Source organism: Gambusia affinis, linkage group LG21, assembly GCF_019740435.1.
Source record: "Gambusia affinis linkage group LG21, SWU_Gaff_1.0, whole genome shotgun sequence".
NCBI lineage: Eukaryota > Metazoa > Chordata > Actinopteri > Cyprinodontiformes > Poeciliidae > Gambusia > Gambusia affinis.
The window spans coordinates 3,591,837-3,615,737 of record NC_057888.1 but is presented as its reverse complement, the minus strand read 5'-3'; the positions used below and the strand labels follow the sequence as shown (position 1 = coordinate 3,615,737).

At 38.2% G+C, this 23,901-nt stretch overlaps 1 protein-coding gene across 2 annotated transcripts in view; it reads right to left on the bottom strand.

Annotated features, from left to right (window-relative positions):
- Positions 1–23,901, bottom strand: part of LOC122824190 (cadherin-12-like) — a 147,498-nt gene that overhangs the window by 17,906 nt on the left and 105,691 nt on the right. For both annotated transcript variants that reach the window (XM_044104486.1, XM_044104487.1), the window contains 2 exons: positions 10,294–10,547; positions 2,996–3,132 (listed from right to left, as the gene is read on the bottom strand). In XM_044104486.1, the coding sequence (XP_043960421.1) occupies positions 2,996–3,132; positions 10,294–10,547 (391 nt within the window). The remainder of the gene's footprint in view (positions 1–2,995; positions 3,133–10,293; positions 10,548–23,901) is intronic.

The following is a 23,901-nucleotide window of genomic DNA, read 5'->3' as shown; positions in this document are numbered from 1 at the left end:
TAATAGATCTCCCCACTGTTTTTCACTCCCTAAAAATTGGATTTGGGTTTAATTGGCAAACAACAATCTGTTACTGCAGTCCGTGCTCTTCCTTTACACACCCTAAGCAACACAGACTGCGCCTCGGGATAGGACAAAATACACTGCTGTCTTTTTGATGCATGACTGCAGCGTTTGGGGTTGACCGGACAGATAAAAACTCTTCAAGGTTTGTAAAGTGAAAGGTTTTCTCCAGCGTCAGAGATAGCTGTATTGAAAATGTGCATTTTCTGTAATTTTTGGACCGTTAAATAAAGCATATAAATAAGAATCACAACAAATGTCTACAATGACTTACTACCGCTTTTCGAAAAACAGCAATGCGGAGACGTCTCAGGCTGCTCCAGGCTCTGGTTATTGCCGCGTTCTATTTACCTCAATAATCACACTCGGATCTGGGATTGACGTCATCCCCAATTTGCTGTGTTCCAGTTGCATGTTGGGAAAAACCATTGGGATTTGCTAATTATTGTGCTCAATAGGCAGGCTAATTACAGTTAGCAATACAAGACAATGCCAGTAAAAATCTCAACAATTTGTTCTGTCAGGCATTGTGTCATAGAATCACAGTTGTGAGGAAAAGTTGGCCAGATGTCAATGGCAACTGATACAAACTAGTAACATTTACTTAAGTAATATTTAAAAAAAAAACAAAACAAAAAAAACAAAAAACATTTAGGAGTATTTTTACTGCGCTGTGCATTTTACTTTTACTCAAGTGACTTCATAAAGTATTGCTGCACTTACTGGAGTAAAATGTCTGTATACTTGACTCTGTGAGTAACTTCACTAAATGGAGAACAAGCTTGTTTTAACCAGTTTCTTCAGTTTTATATTGAAAGCAATTTATTTAGATTTTTTTTTGTCTGATTTTGCAATTATTGCAGTTATTTAAATTATTTTTTATCACAATTTGCCCATTGAAATATCAACATTTCTACATAAATGTATATTTTGGTCCACTTCTTTACCAAAACCTTTTTTACTCTAACTTGAGTCATTTCTTGGATGCTACTTTTTAGTTTTACATGAGTAAAAATATGTTGAAGTAGTGCTACACTAACTTTTGGGCACTATAACCACATCTGCTGATTTAAGGTGCAGCCACTAATGGTTACATGAACAGCAGCCATGTTGGAGTTTGTGATTAAGATGGAGGAAGAATCTCTGAATTTTTAAAGAGAACCTGGATTACATCTGGAAAAAACTTTACTTCCTTTTCAGCTGTTTTTAAAATGTTAAATTGGAAAACCAGTCGGCAAACTAATGAGTTCACATCTCAACATGCCTTTGGATTGATATTATGCCCATTAATGAGAAGATTTGTTTTTCCAGTAAACAACATCATTACCCTGCCCCCACTAAAAGCTGCATGGCATTGGCAGAGAGGTATTTGCCAAGCTTTTCAAATCTTATAAGTGCATTTTCCTTAGAGGTATGGCAAATAAACAAAGAAATAATCACCCAAACCCACATTAAATGGAGATTTTGCCTAAGCTTAATTATAGCTGCAAATCATGTTCTACATTCGCACAGGAGAATATAACAACAAAAAAGTCTAAGGGGTCAAATCACATTTTTATTGTGAGCATTTGCATTCGGATTATGAATAATAAACATGGCACAAATATCCTTGAAAGTCCATGCCTTCCATCCATTACTTAATCCTCAATAAGAACATGTTATTGTGGGTGAGTAAAACATTTCAGACACAGCATGACCTCTCCTCGGTAAACGCATTATTTGTATTTACACCTAAGGTATCTGCACAGTGGTACTTATTGTTGCTCTTCATGGTTTAAAACCCACATAATAGACAGACGCTCTTCCAGTGATAACAATACAGCTCAGCACAGAGGAGCCATAAAAGCTGTTCAATACCCCAAACACCAAGTTCTGCCAGAACTAACTCAAGGTCAAAGACAGACTGAACTCAAGGCGCGAACACAAATGCTGAGCTGCTTTCTTTATCGTTTCATTCATCCCCGGCAGTTACTTTTAAACATCGACTTTAACACTTTTTATTTTTAATTCATGAGGAAAAATCATCAAAAACGTTGTTTCCCCTGAGAGGAAGAGTCCACGGGGGCGAGAAGACAGGCATAAAAAGCAGCTGTGAAAGGGGCGAAATCAGCAGAAATCCTCCCTCATTCCTTCATCAGGAATGACAGACCAAAACAAGCAACCTTATAAAAGTCCCATCTGCCTTCCGATCCTCCGCCATCCGCACCAAATCCTTTTAGCCCACCTCGTCTCCTAATTTCAATGCATAAAACCACACAAAAAAGCACGAACACACACACTGAGAACACAATTAGAATGTCACGGATGTGACCTTGAGGGGAAGTGAGTAATATCAGTTTCCAAGGCGACAATGATTCAAGTTTTAACAGGCTATATTTCACAGTCTGTCCTAATGAATATACAGCGGGTGTAATTTTGATTGAGCGCCAGCCTGCCTCTGGGATAATGACTTTGACGGTTCTTAGCCGATTTGATGACTTGATGACGATGGATTTGCTTATTTATGCGGAAATTCGCTCTAGTTCCTTCATAATAAACATAATTAGCTTGATGGCACGTCTGAAAGCCGGAGCGTCGGTTCCGTCTTGCATCTGCTCGCTGTAAAACTTGGGATGGTTCACACTTTACTGTGGGGTAAGTAAAAGTTGACTTTACCGAAAAAAACTTCCTCCCAATACCATCCAGAAAAAAAAGGGCAGTTAAAAATGAAAGCAACGTCGCGGCGACCAATGCGAGAGGAGACGATGTCCTGAAGATACAACCCTTTGGGAGAGCCAGCCATCGAGGTTTATGGCCGCCTATAAACCTTTCTGGGAAAATGGGATTGAGTATTGACTTGAGTAAAAGAGCGTTAAATCCTTCACACAGATTATGGCTGAGGAAGGTCAGCGACACCTGAATGAATCATAGCTGATCTCATTGTCATACTCACTGAGTTTGGTTGCAACAACAGAGATATTGTGCTGGGCGATGTTCTCCCTGTCAAGCAGCTCGTTTGTGGAAATCGTTCCTTCCACCGGATCGATGTCAAAGAAGCTGTCCAAGTCACTCTTCCAGTCGATGGAATACCTGGAATAAAGAAAATGTTTGTTTAATGGGGTAGACTGAAGAATTAACAGTGGAATAATTTCCCCCTCTGGACTCATACAGCAGGGAACGTAAGAAGTGAACATCTCAGTATTTTTCCCTGTTCAATGCAATTCAAGTTTATTTGTGGAGCACATTTCAGCAGCAAGGCAGTTCAAAGTGCTTTACATCATACAAACTACAATCACCGATAGTGTTAAATGCACTAAACATTACATTACAATCCCACCAGATTTCAGTAAAAATCAAATGAATTCACACTTACAATGAGAAGTTGTAGTAGTTTAAGTTTTTAACATGGGAAGATAAGCTGGAAGTCGCAGAAAACCAAGAAATCAGTTGAAATATATTAGTTTAGAAAGCAGTAATTTTTTCAAATTCAACATATATAGCTGGTTTAGACATTTTTGACAGCCTATAAAAATATATTTTCATGATGAGAGTGGAAAAAATCTCTTTCACATCTTTGTCAACCTTATTGTTGTAAAAGTTAGTATCGGTCTAAATACATTCCTAAATCTCTAAAATGTCAAGTAATGCAGAAGTGGAGAGAACATAAATTCAAAAGCACTGTGAACAACTGCATAAGCATTTGAAATGGAAAAAATGGTTAAAGCAAGACCAGAATCTCAAGAAAACAATGTTATTTTTAGACAAAGAAAATGAATCTGAGACAGTTTCTCCTCAGTTACCAGACTTGTATTCTAGTAAAATAGTGTATTATAGGGCCCCAAAACACTTTATACTACAATTGTATGTAAAAGGAAAATCTGTGGGAACATCTGGATTTCAGAGGGTGTAGAAAGGATCCTAGGAACTCCTAGATCTGAATAGAATGTGTATGGAAGAAAATGTTTGTTATATCCTGTGTTTACTTCTGTTTCCTTGTATTGATTTCCTGCCTTTATCTTTCTCATCACCTCATCGTATATTTAACTGCCATGAAAACTGAGAGTTTCTATGTGCGTGTGATTTTGTTTTGCATTTTGAATAAATTTTCAACAAGTTTAAACAAACTTTGTCCCTTCACTTTTTGTTTTGAGCGGTAATCCAATAAGAATCCAGATGCAATCTAATAGCCTAAACAAAAAATTCAATAACTCTGTGTTTCTTTGTCTGTGGACATATTTGTTTTCATGCCTGTGTGTTTGTGGATGACTTGGACCGTTACCAGCAGCCGGTGTGGATTTCATGTCAATGGCTCCGTCAGATATATATTTACTGAGAAAAAACATTGGCGTATTCAGTACTTATTTCCCCCGCTGTATTCATATGAGTTGGGTGTAATGAGATGTTGGAGTAGTCTTCATCACTCATTCTGAACGGTCATTCCACCAAATGTGCTGAGGACTGCACATGCATCCCAATCGAGTAATGGAGCACATGTTTGGCCATGCTGAGCTAATGTTTTTCTTGAGAACATAAATTCATTTTAGGGACTGTTGAAAGCTTATCAATCTCTTCCTCTGCCGATGAAAAACAAAAGCATGGAGAAGTCTGGGACTGGTGTCCAAAACGAGCAGGGATGCTTCTCTCTGTGGAGTGAGTCTTTGGTGTTAGTTGGCTACGCTGAATGCAAACTATGGAGTTCAAGGAAAGAAAAAAAAAAAAAAGAGATCAGAAACCAAAGCGCCGGCCAGTGACAGCCTCATTCATCACTTTATGCTATTTGATGTTAAAAACACAATTTTTTCATTAATAATCATACAATCGTCTATGGAATTCCATTAGGGGAAAGTCATATTTTATTCCCCTTTACAAAGAGTTCACAGGGTGGGAATTTGAAGCCTTGCCCATAGGCACTTCCACAAAACAAGTTTGTAATTTCTTGCGAGGCTGAGCCTGAACTGGGCTAGCCTCTTTGGCACCATTCTCTGATTTTATTTTATATTTTCTGTTGTGAGCTTTTTCATCCTAGTAGAAAATAAAATGAATGGCTATAGAGTTTATATGTATCATTAAGAGAAATACCCATTCACTCTCATTTGGTGTTTTACAGTAATGAGGAACATAACCAAACAACTTCATGAGTGTTACAGGTTTGATTTGTCCGTGTTGTATCTCTCTGCGTTGCCTGCAGCCTTGAAGTGAACATGAATGCCTGCAGTTTTCATCAAAGAGACTCTCGCTAAACTGGTTGGACACAAAGTCCCATCAAGAGTTCAAAAGATCAATGCTTTATAATTTTTCCTCAAGCCATAGAGGTTCTTTTCTCTTTTTTATTTCAGAAGGCATTACTGGATAATACATATGTTTTATTTGGTTTGCACCATGTAATAATATCTCACCATGTCTTAAAATGAAAGACAAACTAGAGGGAATAAAATACAGCATCCCTGTTGGGTGGAAACCATTAAAGAAATTATTTGTGTTGTAGCATATTTGAGTTAATTTAGCAGAACTGATAAACAGCCGTAAAAAAGGAAATCACAGATCTGAAGGGTCTCCTTAGCTCTGAGTCCATGGCAGTGACAGCTGTAGATATGAAAATTAATTACTCTTATCTCCTGCTTTGAAGAGCAGTAAAGTTCCTTCTCTCTATATGAGCATCAAACCAAATGCAGGATGTAATTTCAGCAAAGAAGTGTGCTTTTGTATATTTTCCATGCTCACTGAGCGTTAGAGTTTACAGGTTTTGTTTTATGGTGCATTCAGACCCTTCCTGTCTTGTCTGCTTTATTAAGCTCTAGTTTGTTTGTATTTAAAGTCCAATTTGTTTGGGGAGGTGTTAATGTGCAATCAAACTCTCATCCAAACTCTGGCCCGCCTACAAACATCGGACTCTGTTCGATTGAAGTGAACAGATTGAAACGGACCGGCAAGCGCTCCAAAAACAGGAAGCAAAGTGCATTCTGGGTAAATACAATCAAGGCAAACATGAGAGTTTACCAGCAGGAGGAGAAATGGTTTGTGGTCTTTTACCAAAACCAAAAGAGAAATCCTACAACCACTAAAATCTGGCTCCGCTGAGCATTTGCATTCAGGGTCATCTTCAAAGGTTTTTATGTTGTTCTCTTCATTAGTTTTTGGTGCAGCGCCATCAAGGTGAGGGGATGAACAGGTTCTTAAAAGAGTTTAGTTTGTTTGACATAGTAGAGGAGGGGGGGCCAAAGTGGGTCCTCCAGGGCCGACATCCTGCACGTTTTGGTTCTCTGCCTGGTAGTACCAACAACCTTTTCAGCCTGTCAGTGTTCTTCTTAGGGCTTCTAATGAGTCATCATTTGATCCAGGTGCATTAAACCAGGGAGAGAACTAAAACAGTCAGGATGCCGGCCCTCGAGGACCCATTTTGGCCACCACTGCAGTAGAATGTGAAAGTGAACCGCAATACCTGAAAGCGTGACAAATGTTGCAGTTTTGGTTCCCAATCCAACAGTCTGCTGGACTATCAGCTGTGACAACTTCCTTACAGACTGGAGTGTTGGTGTCTTGTAATTTGTAAGATTACTATTACAATTTATGACAGTGTAAAAACGAAACTTTTACAAGAATAACCCAACAATGCAACTCTGCATTCCGAGCTGGAGAAAAACCTCTAGCGCTAAGTAGCTGAATGGGTTTGGTTTGAAGTCTAAAAGCATGATTCCCTATGCATGACAGAGCATATGGAGTCCTATTGTTTTGAAGCCCACAATGCAAGGCTGCTCTCTGAAGAACGCAGAAAATAACAATGTCATCTGTGCTACTGATGAATATTTAAAGACCGGAGACAAAGTGGAGATCCACAGAGCAGAGGGCATTAGCTTTTTCTTGTTGAACAAATCTCCGCTTCCGCTGTTCTATTGTTTTCCTCGGGATGAAATATTAATAGTAAAACAACTGCTCATCATGCAACAGGTATTTCCTCTTTTTCAGCCATTTAAGACTGAGTACCCATCACCCTGAAGCAATTTAACACTGTAAAAGTGGTGAGTAGAGTAATAAAAGAGGGCTCCTTATACATTTTTTAAATCACTCTTTCTTTTGTCTCCGCAATGGATGGGCTATTGTTATCCAGAAGTGATGAATGTTTTACGGCTTAAAAAAAGGAGGTAGTGATGTCCTATAAGTGCTCACGAAGGCAGAAAGACAGACGGATAGAGAATGACTTGGAAAGAGTGTGACTTGAGTTTAATGAAGCATGTTGGTTCTACAAAACTGAGTTCAGTGTCCAAATAGATAATCCTCAAGAGGAAAAGCATTTTGCTATGTTAAAAATTAGATCTCATACTTTTTTTGTAAAAAAAAAAATAAATAAATAAAAAAGATAAAGGATGAAATCAGAACCTTCACAGCTTGGCGTAAAGTGGATACCTATTTGTAGTTTGTTTTTCGAGGATTTTCCTGTTCACAAATGTTTTTGTGGAATAAAACTCTAAATTATTAGCATAAATTGACCTATTTTCTGATTTTTTTTGTTCAGCAAATCTGCAATTTGAAAGAAAATGCAGAAACAAAATATACACTTAACATTTTCAGCAGATAACAGTAAAGTTGGATTTTGAAATGTTGACTGCCTTCTGCAAATTCCAAAGTAAAAGGTCTGCATTCCCCAGAAAATATAAAAACAAACTCTGATTTTAACCTTGCCAATTATGTTTATCACTGATGGAAAATGCAACTTTAAATGCTAACCATATAATATGTTTTACTTGGTTTAAAATATTTTTATTGCAGCTGATATTATACACAGTAGCTGCATGACTATTTTGAATGTGCGCAAAAAAAACAACAATTTAGCATTTGTGCAAATCATCCTCCGAACACGTCCTGTCGACTTCTCCGTCTTTCGCGAGGGATAGATAAATAAAAAAAAAAACCACTCACAGACGATGAGGAAATTTGTTTTCAAATGCTTTCCTTAATTTTTTTTATGGTAAGTTTCATCAAACAGAATTTGCTTAAATTGACATTTGCTGCTTGATGGTTTACAGAAATAAGGGAAAGGCAATCACAGTTGAAGAGAGAAATTCTATTTATTGCTTCTCTAAGGTCGTTGCTGATCACTTCCCATTGTTGCATTGTGTTCATACAAAGCAGAATGCTGCAGAGAAGCAAGCTGAGAAAACATCTGCATTTACACAAGTGATCGTTCTAACGTTGATTGATTAATCAGGTCTATCTGAAATGAAATGTCATTTATTTTTTTCTACAGCTGTGCTACTGATGAATATTTAATACTTTTATTTTTACTTTTACTAATACTTTTTTTGGTTTGTTTTATTAATTTGGATTGAGTGAAAGAATCAGGACAGACTTTATTAAACATAGATAATTAAGGCTTTCATTGAAATTCAGCACAAAACTTCAAGACTTTCCTAAAAATTGCAAAATAGAGCTTTGGCCTTGATGGAAGGTTTCTGAAGGAGTGATGTCTGGGGAGTTTGTAAGAAATATCTTAAGGTTTCAATGGAAAAAAATCCTCATCTGCATGTGAAAGACATAGCCACTCTCTGAACCAATGATCAAACACAGTAATCCACTCTCTTATTTGCTGAAACACCTTGTTTTGTGCGTGCAGGTGCAAGCATTTATAATGAGACCACTTCCAAAGCTTGAATATTCCCTCCGTGTCACGCCGTGTCACCGACAATTGCTGACCTGCCAGAAGATGACGCTAGCAGGGTTTTACAAGACAGAGTCAGATGTTCTACATAGATTGATTAGTTCTCAAACTGATGAGTAAAGCTGACAAAACTTTCACGATTAAAGCCGTGATGACATTGATGAATGAAGACTGCGGACGTTGATGAATGAATTAGAGATCTAAAACCTTCAATCACAGGCTGCAGTGGCACAGTCGTTCTCCCTTTTGGTTTTTAATCCTCACTCAATAGAAAAAGAGGTTTGGTCCTGTGAAGCTTCTAAAGGCTGAATAAGTTTTAAAGAAAGTGGAAATTTTAACTTCTCTATGTGGAAAGAATGCTAAAACTTTAATGACTAATTAAAAAGCGAAGATGAACCCAGGGTAATCTTTTACCAGTCTTTCACATTACAATGTTTTTTGTTTTTATGCTCTCACTGCCTCATATTACAACAAGAAATAAGATTAGTTACCATAACTACACAGATAATACACAGTTTCAATACAATTTTACCTGGTGACTTTGAACCCATCAAAGCACTGAACAGATACTTGGAACAGAAAATTGTGTGGCTGTGCCATAACTTTCACAGCTTCGGCTATTACAGCTAGAAAGTAGACATCCAATGCAAAATGTGGGTGTAGTGATGAACTCTGACCTGAACCTTCAGAGTCACATAAAGACAGTTCCAAAGTTGGCCTTCTATCACCTGAACAACATTTCAGGTGATAGAAATGTTTAATACACTTTCTGGATTAAAGGATTGATGTTCCAGAAAGATCTAGAGAAACTCATCCATGTGTTTATCTTTAGTCGCACTGATTACTATAACAGTGTCTTTATAGATCTGCCTAAGAAATCAATCCTTCAACTGCAGCTGATCCAGAACGCTGCTGCTGGTGTTCTGTCTAAAACCAGGACAATATAGCACATCACCCCAGTTCTAAAGTCCTTCCACTGGCTCCCAGTAGCTCGGAGAGTAGACTTTAAAATACTGTTAGTTTATAAATGAACGGCTTAAAAATCTGCTGCTGTTGTATCAACCTTCCAGACCTCTCAGGTCTTCTGGTTTTGCTCTGCATCCCCAGAACCAAACATGGAGAAGCAGCATTCCGCTTCTACGCACCACAAATCTGGAAGAAACTTTCAGAAAACTGCAAAAGAGCTGAAACACTGAGTTTCTTTAAATCAAGGCTAAAAACCTACTTCTTAAAGCTGGCTTAGGTATTTGATTTGGGTCAAGTCTTTTCAAGTAAACAGGTGCAAGTCCAAAGTCAATGCTGTAAAAATCTGAACACTTATTCAAGTCATGTCTAATGTCATAATATTAATAACTCTAGTCCAAGTCATGTGACTTTAACAACCAACTAAAGGTTTTTATTATGAGTTTCGAATGCACCTTCAACGCATCAAATGCATAGATTCATTTAGGTGTAATTCTTATGGTTTTTCCAATCTTTCAGCACCTTCAATACATGAACTTTTAACGTTTTGAATGGTTTTCTTGGGAACTTTGACATAAAGAAGACGATTAATGATATCAAACTGTCTTAAAACACTGTGAAAGCTTTAACTTTACCTGACTGGGCTGCTGCTGGCGTCTAAATCCTGTGCCGTCACCGCCCCGATGATGGTGCCCGCAGGCGTGTCCTCGTACACATCCATCACATAGGAGGGCTTATTGAACACCGGGGGCTCATCCACATCCAACACGTTAATCTTCACTGTTGCTGTGTCTTTGAAAGCCCCAAAGCTCTGGAATCGTGGATCCAAATGAGCGTTGGAGGCTTCCACCTTGAAGGTGTACGCCTTCTTGGTCTCATAGTCCAGCGGCTACAAACACAGAGAGGAAGACAGAAAACAGAACCGTTCAAGTTGCATCAACAGAGTACATTTAAAAGCCTAATTTCAAATCATGTGAAGTGTGTCAGCACTTGTATTTTAATTTCCTCTCCATGTGGAGTTCACTTGCTGAGAGTTAAGAGCTCTTCAAGTAGTGCTGCAAGTCCTTCTGAGTCTTAACTGACTGCAGTTTGCCCTCTGACTGCAGTTAACTTTTAACACCATAAAAATGCAAGATAACCAAGATTTTCAAGGATATCCACTCAAATTAATCTGTGTCACATTTTGGCCACAAACTTGAATGTATTTTATTAGAATTTTATGTGATAAACCACCTCAAAATTTTGCAGAAATGTGAAGTGGGAAGAAAAATGATAAATGGTTAATTTTGGAGAAAAAAAAAACCCCTGAAAAGTCTCATTTTTATTCACAACTTTATTCCAGTACCTCTAAAACAATCTAGGCCAGTGATCTAATTATTCTGCAGATTAAGCTCAATATAAAACAGGCAGTGTGGCGCAACTGCAAACCTACAAAAACACAGATATTCACCTAAACCACATAGCAAACTCTAGGCCAAACTTTTATGTGGCCCTTCAAGATAAGTTATGGACTTAAATCTTATTTTACTAATCAAATCAAAGCAGTTTTTATCTGTATACTGCCAAATTACATAATTGTGAAAAGATGTTCAACAATATGTAATTTCAAGAATGCAGAGACAGCTATTTGTTATTATTTTAAATACATAGTTATATAAATATATTCTGCAACAACCGGCCCTTTAGGAACATTTGTAATCTTGATATGGCCAAAAATGAAAATGAGTGCGATACCCCTGATTTAAGCTGAAAGGACAGATAAGGAAAGTTGCACAGAACCAGCTGTCTTTGGGTGAGAGGCGCTGGATATTAAGCCTAATATGTTGAATACACAGAAAACATGAGGAAGAAGATGGATGAGACCAAAATGTAACTTTTTTATTTTTGTTCAAATGCTAAACTAATACAGCACAACATCCTGAAGACGCCATCTCACTTGTGAAATATGGCTGTTGTGACATTGGCTGCTTTTCTTCCGCAGTGACAGGGAAGCTGGTTAAAAATAATGGGAAGACAGATGGTGAAAAACACAAGGCAGTTATGGGAGAAAACCTAGAAGAGGCGACAAAAGACTTTAGGAATGTAGGTGATGCGAAATGTAACCAAAGCTACAATGGGATGGGAAAGATCAAAGCGTTTTTATCTGAAGGAGTGGACCAGTCAAAGTACAAACCTAAATCCAATTGGGAATATGGAGCAAGACTCAAACACTACACCATGAAACGAGGCACAAGACTTTCTACAAATGTATAGGAGTAATAAATCATTAATACTGATGAAATACTGATGAAAAAATACTAGTTCTACTGGCAGATTATTTCACTTTATAATAGGGGAAAATATCTTGTTGTAAGTGAAATAATCTGCTATAGGGACTAATACTTTTTCAACAATACTAAGGACTTAATGACGTGAAACAAGCTCCTATATCTCTCTGAAAAGTTGCTTGTAGGTTAGTTTTTTCATATTTCAAGTGCACAAATATATTATATTATTACTATTTGTGTTGTGTAATGTTTAATGATGATTTCCATCCAACCTGGCTGAGCTATTTCTAGTTACATAAAGTCAAAGGAGGAGGCATACCCTAAAATACTTGCAAATCAGATTGCTGTAAAAAGGTTGAACGTAGTACTCATTCATCTTCAACCAATCTATCAGCCTAAAACATTAAACGTCAGATTTCCATTCTCGGAGCGATAAAAAGTCAAGCTGCTGTTACTTGGTTGAGCAACTCTTCACCTTACTTTCAGAAGCCTCCAAGCCGAGTTCATATCTTGTTTCTCCTCAGGCTTCTGACACGTCGACTCAGGGTCAATTAGTCAAAAGCTTGGGGAAGGAATTTGCCTCCACAATATGTCTGCAGCTGAGGTGCTCACATCTGACAGCAATGAAACCCGCGCTCAGGCCTCTGCCTGTCTGCTGCCCCGTCATGTGTGACCGACCATACTTGGGCGAGCTAGCAGCTGGTCATGCTCTGCTGGCCCGGAGTCACATGAGAGACATTCCCTTTCGGTGTACTTCAAATTGACTAACATGTCCGCCATGGCAGCAATGCTATCTCCTTGCCCCAGGACTCAGGCTTCTCTTGTTTCGGAAGACAGCGAGTGAAAACAACTGGTAATGGTGTTGCGAAATGTGAGTATGAAAAGAGACAGCAACTGTTAGATAGAGATGGAGAAGAAGGTGCAGAGCTCTCCTCAAATTGATTTTATCACATTACAACTACAGAGTTGAAGCCAGAAGTATAAATACACCCAACAAACATTTTGTTTTTTTTGTTTGTTTGTTTTTTTTTTTCCAGTCTGAAGCAAAATCAAACCAAACTTCTCTTGCTTTAGGTCAGCTAGAATAATCACAATAATTTCTATTTTCTAAACGCTACACTGAGAAAAACATTTATTTATTTATGTCTTCAAAATCAGAAGTAGATGATATGAAGAAAAGGTGAGAAGATATACACTGCAAAAACACAAAATCTAACCAAGTATTTCTGATCTAGTTTCTAGTGCAAATATCTTTTGTTTATTTGAAATAAACAAAACTAACTTAACTGTTCAGTAAAATACAAATGCTCGTTTTCGCTCAACAATCCTTTAATATTGATTAAAAAATGCTAGTTCCACTGGCTGATTATTTCACTTAAAACATGGGAAAAATGTTAAATAATCTGCAAGTTGAACTATTATCAATATTAAATAACAATTTACTTAAAATAAGCTACTACAGCTTGCTGAAAAATTACTTGTAAGTCAGTTTTGTTTTATGTCAATTGTATTAGGATATTTGCATTAGAAACTAGACCAAAAATACTTGATAAATTCTTGTGTTTTTGCAGTTACAGGCAATCAAAGAATCCTAGGTTTTAATAATGGTTCCCAAATAAAAATCAAAAATTTATTAAACCACTTGTGTGCTGATACCTTCAAATAAAATCCAGTGCAAATACAATGCATCCCCCTTCCCTATATGTGGTTCAGTTTTCCTGGATTCACATATTTGTGGATTCTTTGTGAAGCATATCTAAAATATTCAAGGGAAAATTCAGAATCGAGAAGTAAAAATCAGAACTGCCAAATGAATTTGAACTCCTCCATGCACACCGATGCCCCTCTGATACGTTTCAAAGAGTGAAAACTTTCAAGGGGTTTGAATATCTTTGCAAGTTACTGTACACCTTGTGATGCAGAATAAATGGGATTGCTTATCTGTGCAAGAATTAGCCATCTGATTAGAGGCCAATCAGGAGAAATGAAGCGAGGCTGTGAAGCTGTGATTCCACCGTGATAACAGGCCCATCTCTAACCCTCTGTCTGTCCCACCTTGTCTCACATTCACAGCAGGGGTCCATAAAACGACTGGAGGGGGAAAAAAAAAGTTATGTGAAGGCAAGCCAATCTGAAAGCAATCACTGACCATCAACTGCTGTGATTGGTTTGATTGCACACCAAATGCAACTGGCAGGGCCCAGAGAAAAGATCCTTTAGGAGGAAATTCACTCTGTCCCCTCCAATGTCTCCCAAGGAGTGACGACACAGACAGGAGACAAGTCAATAGCGCTGTGTACAAACTGAATTTAGCATGCGTTCCAGTGAAATGCCGATCGTGGCAATCAAGTTAGACCAACGAAGTAAGATAAGACTGCTTAGCAGTTATTATCTCAGCATACAGAGCCAGTTCATTTGATTTCCTGGAAGTCTGCATCTAAAAGCAGCTTGCCGTTCTGAAGGAGTGAGTCAGACTGCAATAAATGCACAAATATGTAATCAAATTCCTCTCATTATGCAAAGCTTTACGTCGAGACAGCCGGGAAAAGAAGGTAAAGCTGCAACGGCTGGAATGTGTATGACAATGCGCTCTGGGTTTTTGTGCTACAAGCGCATCATACATAGATCATGCTGAGTCAAAATGGACGCTGGGGGATGATCCTGCCTAGCTCAGCTGAAATCTGTGCGCAGGTGGAGGGAGGATGGAGAAGGTAGGGCGATGCAAGGGATTGTGGACAGCAGGAGGTGAACACCAGGCCTCATTAGCATGTTTCTCATCAGGGAGATGCAGAAACTCTGGTGCATCACCTCAGTTAGGACTGAAATATGAGCTTCAAATTTCCATGAAAAGCCCAGTTTCCAGAGAACAATATTGCTGTGTGTTTTATGGTGTTAAAATATTCGAACAAACACAGCTGGTGTTCTGAACTTCCTGCTGACAGATTCATTTGTGTATACAGTGCTGAAAATAAAGCTTTGTCCCCATTAGAGATTTATTCTGCTTTTGCTTTTTTGTCATCCTTACAGTATGTTTCAGATAATTATCCAAGCCAACATGGCTTGAATGTGAAAAAGTAATCACCACCAAAGTTCTAGACTGGTTTGTTTCTCCTCTCACTGCAACAGTTGGCATTAAACGCTGGCAATTTGTCAACTGAGGACTTTGGCACACTCTTCTTTACAGAATCACAGAAATGTAGCTGCATTTTCATTTGTTGAAATTTTGTCGATATTGCATTAATGTTGAAAAATCACAATTGCAGTGTTTCCTATAAATAAGAAACCCAACTAAAATCCTAAATGAATAAGTTTGTTCACATGGCTAGTCAAAAAGAAACATGCTGCACCATCTTCCTCCTACCACTTCCTGTCGTCTTCTTCATGGTTTCCAACAGTAGTAATTGTTGATCCCATGACTTGTGTGAAGCAAAAAAGTGTTTCCTTTGCAGTTTTGCGAAACACACTAACTTTGGAACAGCCAAAAAAAGTTGTTTGCATTTTTCATGCCTACTTCATGTTGTGATGTTGAAGACAGGTTTTATTTGACTGATTTATTTATGCATTAATCAGGCCGCAGCATAAGTAATGAAACTGAACCCCAAAATTTGGTCAATCAGAAAATAATTAAAAAGTGGAATAACAAAGGATGGCTTTTTACCTACAATAGATAAGATTGTCATATAAAATTATTTTATTTATTATATTGAATAAGGCAAACATATTCAAAAGTATATACTTTTTTAAATCTTGGAGTTTTTAAATGTTTTTTTGATGAACATAGTAAGTTTATCGTAGACTTCCTACTTTCCTAGTTATTAACATATTTTTCACATGTAGATTTGATCTAAACAGTAAGGTTTCAATTGTGGGAAGATGGAGATGATCCAGTTCACTGGCTGCATAATTAGCTTCCAAACACATTCTATGGACTGATTTACATACTCAGCTTTAGCAACAAAACGCTAATGCTAAGAGCCTCACTGACTTTTAAATGTGTCTGAGATGCATGATGGTCCATGTATGTCTGGAATATATGTTGTTAAATTGGAATAAAATGGGACCAGAAGGGGATAATGACAGAGTCTAAGTTAATGAGAAGACGTGCTAATGTGTCAACGCTTGACTAAGAGGGAATCAAATCAGATCTGCTGGGCCATGGGGGAAATTTTCCAAGAAGGGAAGAATGATAAAAGGAGGGGGAAAAGGCCATTTGTTCAGAGACTGCAGAAATGATTTAACATGTTTTCCCCATTCCTCGCAGATGACCTACTTATTCACTCCCAATCCAGCACCATTTGAATATCTGTTAACACCGATCCACACGTGTGTTATCTTTAAACAAAATGCATGCACCTTCCGCATGTTCGGTTGAGCATTTGAAGCGTCTCATTACAGTCTGGGCTCCTCTGCACCTTTCATGTGTTACTGTGGACATAACAAGGAAGTGTATCAACAGTGGAATTTGTAAGGAGGACAGAGCAAGTTCCTCTCATGTCAGTGCTGCTGCTCTTCAACATCACAACAGAACACACTTGAAATTCCAGACATGGTGCTGCAGCCTTTGATATGTAAATGTGCACCTTCATTGCACTGGAAGTGCCACTGAATGAAGCTGCTTTTTTCCCCCCTTCCAATTGAACCTGCCATGTTCCGAGGGATTTAGGTAATTTAGAACAAGGGACTAATCAACGCATCACGCTCTCACCGCTACAGTATTACACTTCAAACATAATAAAAAAAAGTCCTTACATCATCAGACTCCCAAAACAGTGACAGTTTGTCCTGGAGTAAATGTCCAAGAACGCAAGTTTTACTCCCACTTTGCTCTCTCAAATCTTGGTTGCAGCTTTTTCTCTGGTTACTGTTTATTTCAGGGAATGAAGAACCAGAATGAAATGCATAATTAATGGCTTCTCACTTTGGTGCTGTGCTCAGTTTAGAATTACAATTCCTGAATCCGATAATCTCCTCAAACCCAGGATATGGTCAGAAGTTTGCATAGATTCATCCTCGGCATGAACACCATATTAATTTGCACTTGTAATGATTTCTTTGAACCTCAGAGTGAAATGATTCTGCAACATAAAGCATGCATTGATTTTTAAAACAACAATTGGGTGGACATTACTGATTGTTGACAAGGTCAAAACTAAAAATATACATCATACACAAAAAAAACTATCAACTGAACAGATTTTTTAAATTCTTTCCAGATCGTCAGACTTTTACCAGAGAAAGTACAATTTGCAGTTTTCAAATGCTAATTTTCTTTATTTAAAGCAGAAAAAGCAAATAAAACTAACATGGCCCCATGAGAAAAAGTAGTAATTCAAATTCAGAGTTTGATTAGGCCCCTCCAAATCCTTCATTTTGTTTGTTTTGAAACATTCAGAGGTGGAATTGCTGATGTACTTCAGATTATTGCCAAATTTCTGCAAAATCCAAGAGCACTTGAGCTGAAGGTTTCCCATGGAGAGCTCCAAGAAAACAAAAAACCTCAGAGCTCTACAGCAAAACATTATCACATGTACCACTAACTACATATAGTGTGTTCCCATGAGAGCTAATGCTATCTGTGCCATTTAAGGAGGCACTGATATGAAAATCTCAGTCAAAATCGATACCTGATATTAATATTACTGTTATGGATAATATGTGATCTTTACTGTTATTATATAAGTATTTCACTTCCCTTTGAAAGAAACGCACCATAGCGGTAACATGACCAAATACCACATGACCAACTTCCTTCCCTCCAGAAACAAATGGCAACAAGATGGAAATAAGTTCAGAATTGAGAAGTAAAAGTTATTATCTGTGTCACACGAACTGAGCAGCCCATATAAAAAATTTTAACCTCTGAAATAATATGACATTCACGCCAAAGAGAGGCGTGTCAACATTTCTCACCTGACTTACCAGAACGGCTTTCTGTCATCATTAGCAAATACATTACTCTAAGAGGCTGGAGATTAAATGGCTTGGAAAAAGCTCCAGAATTATGTTTAATCTATGATACACTGCACGACCTTAAATCTATTTAACCAGAGTATTATATATTTACAATACCACTTATGAATCATTAACGCCCCCTCCCTTGATTTATCCGCTGAGAGCAACTCAAAGCAAATTCAAACACGGCAAAAATATCACAGACTTCTAATTGCAGCTGCATGAGCCAAAATATAACTCCAAACGGCAGCATTAAAGGCGATGTTGGGGTGTTTAATTTTCTCCAAATTTCAAGCTCTTTGATCCCACATTCAGCATCGACACTCCTCACTGCTTTTCATTTTGGTTACTCTAAGCTAATCACGCTCAAAACGATGATGTTTACAAGATGGACTGCTGCTTCAAAACAAAATGATGCTGCCACCACCATATTTCACCACAGTGTGTGTTAATTGCGATGAAGCTGTATTACAAGTTTTTTGTGTGTGTGTGTGGATTCCTGGATCTTTGTCATAATATTCATTCATAAATGTTGCATATTAAACCACTGAGGCCTTCATAGAAAAGCTGGGTTTATGCTCTGAATAAATTACACACATGTGGAGATTTATTTTGTAACTTTTTAAATTCTGAAGGCAGTTGGTTGCATTGGAATTACATCCACAATAAATGTGACTAAATATAGATATCCAACACATTTTTATTAGTAAAAAAATTAGAAAATTCTGCCTTCATTTCAATCCAAACTAACAATTAAAACACAAAATCTAACTATGTATTTTTGCCTAATTTCTAGTGCAAATATCAAGTTTGTTGACTTAGAAATAACCTGTCAGAAAGATCTATGAGCTTGTTGTTTTTTTGTCAATTTCTTAAATTGATGAAAAAGTATAAGTTCTACTGACAGATTAATTCACCTACAACAAGAACTTTTATGTCTTGTTATAAAACATAAAAAGAAGTAAAATGTCAACGGAACAAGTGCTTTTTCATCAAAAATTATTGACTTGAAATAAGAAAATAACTTAAAAGTAAGCAAGATTGTTTAAAGTATACTAAGATATTTGTACTTGAAACTAGACCAACATTCTTGGTTAGATGTTGTCCTTTTGCAGTGTACTTAGGATGTTTATCTCATAAAATAAAAATAAAAAAAATGTTTTGAAATGTGATTGTAACATAGCAAAATGTAGAAAAACCCAAGTGCTCTGAGTGTCTTTTGCAAGGCGTTGTATGATGTCATGGGGTCAGTGACTGATAATTTCACCTGAACATTGCAGAATACCAAAGACCACTGACCGATATTTTGCCATCGGCAGACGGGCGAACGCGGAGCGAAAAACAGCTTCTCTTTCACAAAGCAAAGCTCACATGCCCCAGAGAGCCATTTCATGTCCCTCTGAATACCGGGGGGTCTTAACACTGTGGAGAAGAGATGCTCACTTTATTGTGCTGCCATCAGTCACATCGGTTTGTGTCCTTGGCTGCCTCCGAGCATCTTCATCCTCTCGGTTGCTCCCAACAGTGGAGTGCCATTTGAGTGGTTCGCCAGCAGCTCTGTCCACACTACAGTGGAGTAGAGTGACTGCAAAAGACTTGTGCTGCCACTCTTAATAGGACAGGGTTAGCCCTGGGATGAGCCCCGAGACACTAGCTTAATCTATTACACCCACGTCTCTCAAAGCCGCCAGAGAGCGGACACTTCATCGACTCCAAGCACCTCTCCGGCCGTCTTTGTCACTCTCTGTCTACATTTGATTCCCTACTTGACTCAGGCGCAGCACATGCATACACAGGGCATAAACAGACGCGCTGCACCCCGCTTGGTTGCTTGGTGAGGTGTTACTCTGCTGTGCTTGGCACCTGAATCTCCTGCTGTTCCGAGGTATTGTTTCCTCCTTTCCTCCTCCGTTTCAGTCCCTGCCACATGGAGACAAAAATAACTCATTCCACCTCCCACTGGAACATTCAGCCTTACAATCAATAGGTTGGTTTCAGCTCTTGTCTTTGAGCAAGAGCAGTGGTTGATATCATGCCATGTGGCTGCAGTATTCAACCAGCAAACCAGTGTTAGAAGTTGTTGTTCAGTAGAGTCAGGACTGGATTTCTTCTTCTTTTTTTTCAAACAGCATGGTAGCATCTCAATAAATTTGGAAGGCAACAAAGCATAAAAATATTTATTGTTCAGTCAACTAATAAGAAGTCTGATTGCAATATTAAACAGCAGCCATTTTATGGCGTTAGTGTAATTAAGTCTGTAATTAATGACAGGGGCAATAAAAGGAGAAAGGAAGTCTCTGTTTTTTGACTCACTTTAGCATTTCTTCACACTGGATTAATATTTCTCTAAATTCTCCAAAAACCATATATGTGATGTGAATGAACCAAAAATTATAAAATAGGAAGTTTATCAACAATTTTATTGTTTTTTCCTTAAAAAAAGACTTGAATGATCAAGATTACTTTGCTTCATTTTGACCCGAGTGCCCAAAGACCTCACATGGAGTTCCACAAGGCTCTATTCTTAGACCATGTTTTATACAAAACTATCAAACTACAGAGTACAACAACATTTCTTACTATGCTGCTCTTAATAAGTCCTGCATTTGACTTTCAGATACCGTGTTTGATTTATTAAAAATTTCCACTTTTAATAAGTTTCACTCCGCCTCCAATACCTAAATTTCTGAAAGTTACCAGACACAGACTGACAGACAACGTTTCCAGTGTTTTCCCTCCATCCTGCAAGCTTGTGTCAGAACTGATCTTTATTCACTGCTTCACATTTCTCTCCATATCCACATTTCTTATTTACATTGAGCAGTCAGCAGATTCGTGACAACAGTAGTACAGATATTTATGAAGCTGTAAATGTGTCAGTGCATCATCGAGAGGAGGAATGTCTCATGGAAACAACACTTTTGTTCACTCAAGGGAGCTAGGAAATACAAATTCTGACCCTGAAAACCCAAATAAAAGAATAATTAAGACAAAAAAAATAAAGAGCAACGGGTTTGCTAGCACAGCTTTCACAGCCTCTTTATCAAAACCATTTTATGTATATTTAAGTATGCGAACACTTAGAGTGGCATCTGGTAGATGTGAGAAAAGGTAAAAGTAAAAGTGTTAGGTTCCATCAGGTTAATCTAGTCTGACAGGATTACAGGATCCCCACTGACATCTCACTGAAAGAAATGTTCCACTCTGAGATCTAGTGGGACCAAAACGAGCTGCCCTGAAAAAAGAAGGGGGGAAAAAAAGAGAATTTTTAAAAGTTTAAGTTTTCTTAAAGCAAACTGTGTTTTCAAACTTTAGCGAGAGCAGCGCGAGACAAACTTTGTCGTATTTTTGTAAACATCCTCTGGGTGACTTGTACATTATGAAACTACAGGGAATAGTCTATAGAGACGAAAAATATCGAAAACAAAAACGTTTCAAAAGTTAAACTGGTTGCTGACTGTAAAAGTTACGTTATGTGGACTCTCCCTGGAGTGCCCTGTTTTCTTTCCATGCCATACTTTAGAAGAGTGATAACCCTAGTAATGAAAGAATGTGCTAAATATTTAGATAATACAACACACATTTTGTAATTGCTCAAATATGTGCCCGTTCTTTAACTCAGCATGCTAACGGTCAACGAACAGAGCGCTCAACCTTTCTTGCTGCTGTTATTGACATTGTGGAATCTGTTGAGTTCTTGTACAAAAACAAAGTAAAAAAGTAAAGTAAAATCTGAATATTTTTAGAAAATGGTAAAGGACAAATTATTCTTTCGAACTGATATGACTATATGCATCTATTTCATTTGCTCTCCCTTATTTCCCAAGCTTGTAGTTGGGTCGAGTATGAAGAAGTTTGCAGTTTACAAATCATCTGCAACTCCATCCAACAGTTTTTATGAACCCTCCGTAAGACTCCGGGTCCAGAGGATTTGGAAGTGTCGCCACAGGTCTGCTGCAAATGCTCTTTACTCAGTGTATTGTGGCCAGTGGGGGCTTTTAGTTTGCACAGCGAGGATATACTCGTGTTTGAAAAATGGATTCTCTGAGCAGGAGCCAGCAAATGTTATGCCACACAAGCTGTCATTAAACAGCACTGCTACTTTAGCGCTCACCATATTACAACTCTGCTGCTGCTGCAAAAAATAAAATTTTACCAAGTATTTCTGGACTAGTTTCTTGTGCAAATGTTTTAGTTCACTTAAAATCAGACAAAAGTAACTTGAAAGTAACTTCTTAGCAATTATTATAAGTAAGTAATTCCTTAATCTTGATGAAGAAGCACTAGTTCCTCTGGAAAATTAATTGTGAAATAATCTGTCAGTGGAACTTGGAATTTTCATCAATATTAAGAAGTTATTTGCTTAGACCAACTTCATATATGTTGCAGAAAGTTTATTTAGTTTACTTAGTGTAGTAATATATATTAACTTGAAACTAGATAAAAATACTCGGCAAGATTTTATGTTTTTGCAGTGTACATTTCTTTGTCATTCCTAAGAGAAAATCAGCAAGCATGCAAATGGAGAATGATTTCATCTTTACCTATTCAACCCAAGGTTATCCCTCTGAATCTCTGTGTGCAACAACTGCTTCCCATCTGTGTGTGTTGCCTTACAATGTAGCCATGTCCTTGAGCATGCGTTTTCATGTTCAGTACGTCGGCCTGTGTGCTCACATTTGTCTGCACGCTTTCCTGGGAATTCTCCGCAGGATTTACCTATTGTCTCCCATAATCTTGTGTTTTGCAGATGGGATGTGCAAACCCCTTCAATGCCTCCATGCTGCTCTTCCCCCCCTCCACTCCACCATCCGTCCCCTTGTATTGCCAGACTGGGAAGCAGATGATCATCCTTTGAACCCATTACTCAGCCTGATCCTCTTATCATAACCAACCTTCCTGAGTCTCTAATTTGGGGTCTGCCAAACTCCGCTCTATGCACAATGTGGCTTTCGTTTCTCTCCCGTTGAGCCCTTCTTCTTCTTGTTCTTCTTTTTTCTACCTCATCTATATGTGTGTGAGGGAAGTGAGTCAAAGGAGAGCCAACAGGGATCCTCTGCACACATTTGCGCACCTATCTCAGGGGATATTCCAGCACTCTGAAATAAGACAAGCATGTGGGTGGGTCAGTATTCTGGGAACACAAAGGCTTCATCTACAGCTACCTGCTACTCACACCTTTCCAAGGAATTGCTTATTTTCCCTCCCTGGCTCTGTGTCCTGCAAATATCACATTCCCCTTTGGTTTATAGCACATGTTCGGCGCATTCCTCTGTAGGGGGATGTGGTCAATTAAATGGGCTCGCAATCCCACCCAGGGTAGGGAATACACCACAATGTCTTATTGTTTTAAATGGAAGTATATCAAACGTTGGGAATGAAACAATGGGAGAAAAAAATCCTTCCACGCCGTGTGTCAGGGGTATACACGATGTAAACAAACAAATGTCTTCATTTGCATCAGAACTGCACACTGTCTCTTTCTGCTGCTCCATTAGTGTCAATGAGAAGGTCACTAAACATGATGTATCATTGTGATGACGAGAACCCGAGGTTCTCTGTTTAGACCGAGGCGTCTCTCGCACTAAGCCTCGAATCAATTACTCACTTCGCTGCATATTTTTGTGGATCAAAGGATCATGCACCTTTTGTGCGCTCGTGAGCCGGGGCATGTTCTAAAAATGTAACCGGGTAATGAACACCTCTCCGTCTGATACGTAAGAAGAAGAAAAAAATAAATGTGAATTTGCATAACCCCCCCCAAAGAGCATTTTAGACACTTACATCAGAAAGAGCCCGAAAGGCATAAAAACAGACTGAAGTGCTTTCGTCTCTTACTTCTGCAATCAGTTGAAATATGTGCTTTATACCTGATTAAAACAACAGACAAAAGCCGGGTTTGTCATAACTCCTTTAAAGTATTTTGTTGCCAAAGAAGGTACGGATTTTAATGAGAAACCTGTTTTTGATCCTCCAGCCTGAAATTTGCATGAAAAGATGTGAAAGAGGGAGTCTCTAATAGGG